We start from the raw sequence: 3818 nt of genomic DNA, 5'->3' as shown, positions 1-3818 counted from the left end.
GGGTATCAAATGGCGGGTAGCCAATTCACTTTTGTTTCTGTGAACTGTGGTTGATTTTGGTTTGTCTATTTTAAAACCAATTTGGCTACTGCTAGACTCAGCTACTTCTTCTTGAGAATCACTAGTTTCCCATTTCTGAGGAATTTCCATAGTTTTAGAAAACTTTGGAGGTTGTGACTCTTTTTTCTTTCTCTCTCTTCTTCTTTCTCTTTCTTCTCTCTGTTGCTTATCGGCTGCTTGTTCATCATGTAGAAGTTTAAGATTTGCAAGAATTAATTCACTTTGGCATCCCAAATCATCTAAAACTTCTTCTGCATGAGCACACCATGTAGTTAAATAGTTGTCGATCTGATATGTCTCATCAAGATCATTTGTATTTTGTGCATTATGCTCAACCAATGGAGCGCAATCTGCACGAGTAATTGGTTGCCAAGAAGATGAAGAAGTGGTACAAAATTTTGTACGAGGAGGCCATTTTCCACCCTTGACAAATCTACGATTGGCATATTGCCATTCTTCAACAGGAGGAAAATAACCTATACGATGCATTTTATTTACAGTGGGTAAAGAAGGTTTAGGCTGTGGTATGTACAATTCAGTGGATGAAATTGAAGACTCCTTCTGACTCTGACTGACTTCTTGGATGGTAGAAAAATCATGACTACTTGAGGGAACATCAGTTGGACACGACTTTAGAAGATGATAGACTTCGTAACTTACTTGAATTTATTGAAGTGGACGTTGTAGCATAACTTCCTCACATCAACCAGAGATATGCGTGGACTGCGCGACTCCTTTTCGCTTCTCCATCATGCCTTACAATCTCGACAACTCAGATGATCTTGGAACAAAAAAGTCCTCAGACTGGCGGTCCAGCAGGCTTCAATATTAATTCAAAATAAGATTACACACTATAGATAGCCTCAAGTCGAGAGCTTGACTAGCCTCTGGTCTTTGAGAGCTCAGAATACAAACACACACTCACACTCAAAACACTCGATGCCTAAACTATCTACAACACACCTATTTATAAGACTTATGAGAATAATTGAGGGTCCTTGTCTGACATTACTTAGTCATGACGGTGTCTACCCAAATATTCTCGAGTACAATAATGCAACATAAAGCAAACGCACTATCTTAGTGCAACAAACTTTAGTCGGTATCATAATCTAATTCAAAATCTGAATCAGGTGGAGTATTTTGTCTTTCCCATGAATATGTCAATTTTGACAATAATTCTTGTGGCTTTTCCCATGAAGATGTAAGCCACGATAGATATTCTTTTTCCCAAGTGGGGTCATTTTGTACCTGATGCATCTTGATAAACATCAACGAATACGGTTTCTTTTTCTTTGCCCACTTTTGCTTTTCCTTTTGGGTCATGGATTGCTATTGAAGATTCTTTTTTTTGTGGAGCGTGTGAACTCTGTCCCGTGTCATAAGAAAATTTTATTGAGTCTGCAGTTTTCCGTAGACTCTTTGATGGAAAGAGATAATCATCTTTATTCCATCTGTTCACATATGCAAATGGATCAATTTCAATTCCAAGAAAAGAATCTTTTTTACTTTTTCTAAAGTCTGGAAAGGATTGCAATGCCAACTCAACTCCATCCAACAAGTCCCATCGGAAAATTTGAAACATGCTGACTGATTGTTCGATAGTTGCTTGGACCCATAATTTGCATTGATGACTGACATGTCCTTGTTCTTGCCATCCAACTTCGAATATTATTGATGAACATACCCTGTTTGATAATAGCAAATTTATAAGACATACAAAATCTTCCGTCCAACTTCCTGAGGAGACACTAATTGTGATTAATGCCTTTTGATTAATAATTAATCGTAACGCTCCATATTTTCCTTGCATCGGCTCCAGTGTTTTAATCATTGAGATTTTTTCTGGTAGTTTTAATGAATGGAATTCTTGAAGCCACATAGAAATCTTTTTTATCTGCTCTGGGTTTTCTGCCAATGTGGATTCTAACACACTATCCGTACCATACATTTGTGCAAATGGATTAGGCTCTATTGGATTGCGGAATTCCATATTCTGATAATCCCAAGGTTCTGTAAAAGTTCTGAGATACTGGAGAGTTCTCATAATACACTGGGCGCACGGAGTTGAACCTTCTTTCGACATCTACCATTCTTTATCTCCCAATCAGCAAAGGCTGAAACAATTCATATTGTGGGAAAGAATCTGTAGACACAAAATTTTCATCGGGCTGTTGTAGGAAAGCGGCATCCAATTCTTCAAATAAATCAGGAATCCTTAAAGATGTTAAAATTTTTTGAACGCATTGGTTCATATTAATTTTTTCAAGGTCCAAGATTTTTGCCGAGACATATACAACAACTGAAAAATCTATTTCACCAATTATTTGATAATAATTCAAAAGTCTGAGAACTTCTTCAATCTCTTTTCCTTCTCCTTTTCTTTCTAAAAGTGTCACTGCCCAAAAATTATCTGAAGCATCTGTTTGTAAAATCAGAAATCCATTACCTGGCGGTTTTAATGCTGGCAGATTTTGGCATTCTTTTTTAAGCAACTGAACTGCTTTAGTAGCTCCATCTGACCATCCACCATTAATGTGTTGACGAATTGGAGAAGTTTTTTCAGAGAGATTTGGGATATATTTATGTACATAATTTAAAATCCCTATAAATCTCTCAATCATATGTTTATCTGCCAACTGATAAGGAAATTCAGACAGTTTTGTTAAAACATGCGGCTGCATCTGAATTTTCCCATTACTGATATGAATTCCAAGAAAATCAACATTTTCTTGAAAGAGGATCATTTTCTTTTCTGACAAAACAAGACCATGTTCCTTGGCCTCTTCAAGAAATATCTGCAAGTGCTTTAAATGAGATTCTAAATCTGAGCTATGTACAAGAATATCATCAATATATACAACAATGAAATCATATTTACTGAAAATATGATCCATTCTTCTTTGAAAGAAGACAGGAGCATTCTTCAATCCGAAAGGAACAACTTTCCACTAGAAGAAACCTGCAGGACATGTGAAAGAATTCTTCTGGCGATCTTCTTCTGCAATCTGAATCTGATAATAGCCCGATTTCATGTCAAATTTGCTAAAAATTTTACTTCCTTGTATTTTCTGCACAATGGTTTCTTTCTGGGCATAGGATAATTAAAGCTTTTTGGTATTAATGGATTGTAGTTAATAACCATCCTATCCTTACCACGAACTATTTCTGAATGATTTCTGACAAGGAATGCAGAACAGGAGTAATGAGATTCACTTCTTTCAATCAACTGAAGATCTAGCAATTCTTGAATCTGCTTTCTCATTTCTTTTTCTTCAGCAGGGGTGCATGGTATTAATTTACCGGTTACCCCATTATCATGTAATGTCTTAATTTCCTGTTGTGGACTTTCTGTAGTCCAGAATGCTTGAGGATTGTTTGAACAACATTTTAGCAATTCCTCATACAGATTAATTTGTTCAGCTAACCAATTGGGATCTCTATTAGCCTTTTGGGTAGGCTGTGATTTAGCCTCATACATCATCAACACTTCTTTCCAATCATGAGACTCATTTTTTGTTTTTCTGGAACCTACCTTTTTCTGGCTCTATTCTCTCCTGGCTTCTGAGTTTTCCATTGTTAATCTTGGGACTGCTACTGCTTTCTTCTTGACATTACAAATGATTTTATCTTCACTTATTGTCACTGGCAGTACTGAATTAATAAATGGCATTCCCAAAAATAAACTTGCAGAAGCATCATAACGCTGAATAGCAGAGATTTTGATAGTAACCCCCCCAAGTTTCAAAGAAATATTA

General features: G+C 36.3%; 1 protein-coding gene across 1 annotated transcript; it reads right to left on the bottom strand.

Moving 5' to 3' along the window:
• Nucleotides 1–2156: 2156 nt before the first annotated feature.
• LOC149141116 (uncharacterized) lies at nt 2157–3541 on the bottom strand. Its single transcript, XM_089451159.1, has 3 exons — nt 3203–3541; nt 3023–3074; nt 2157–2887 (listed from the first exon to the last, which is right to left on the bottom strand). Exons 1-3 carry the CDS (start codon nt 3539–3541, stop codon nt 2157–2159), a joined length of 1122 nt encoding a protein of 373 aa, XP_089307285.1.
• Nucleotides 3542–3818: the final 277 nt, after the last annotated feature.

Source organism: Pinus tabuliformis, chromosome X, assembly GCF_031772625.1.
Source record: "Pinus tabuliformis cultivar Carrire ecotype Pingquan chromosome X, CPIR1, whole genome shotgun sequence".
NCBI classification, from domain to species: Eukaryota; Viridiplantae; Streptophyta; class Pinopsida; order Pinales; family Pinaceae; genus Pinus; species Pinus tabuliformis.
Note: the sequence above shows the minus strand (reverse complement) of the source record. Positions and strands in the feature narration are given on the sequence as shown.

Excerpts from the sequence above, each read along its gene's own strand:
- LOC149141116 (XM_089451159.1), bottom strand. The coding sequence starts at position 3,541 with ATGTATGAGGCTAAATCACAGCCTACCCAAAAGGCTAATAGAGATCCC. Across the intron at positions 3,075-3,202 it reads TTCGTGGTAAGGATAGGATG|ATTCAGATTGCAGAAGAAGA; the intron begins GTTATTAACTAC and ends GGCTATTATCAG. Across the intron at positions 2,888-3,022 it reads TTCTTTCACATGTCCTGCAG|ATTTAGAATCTCATTTAAAG; the intron begins GTTTCTTCTAGT and ends TACATAGCTCAG.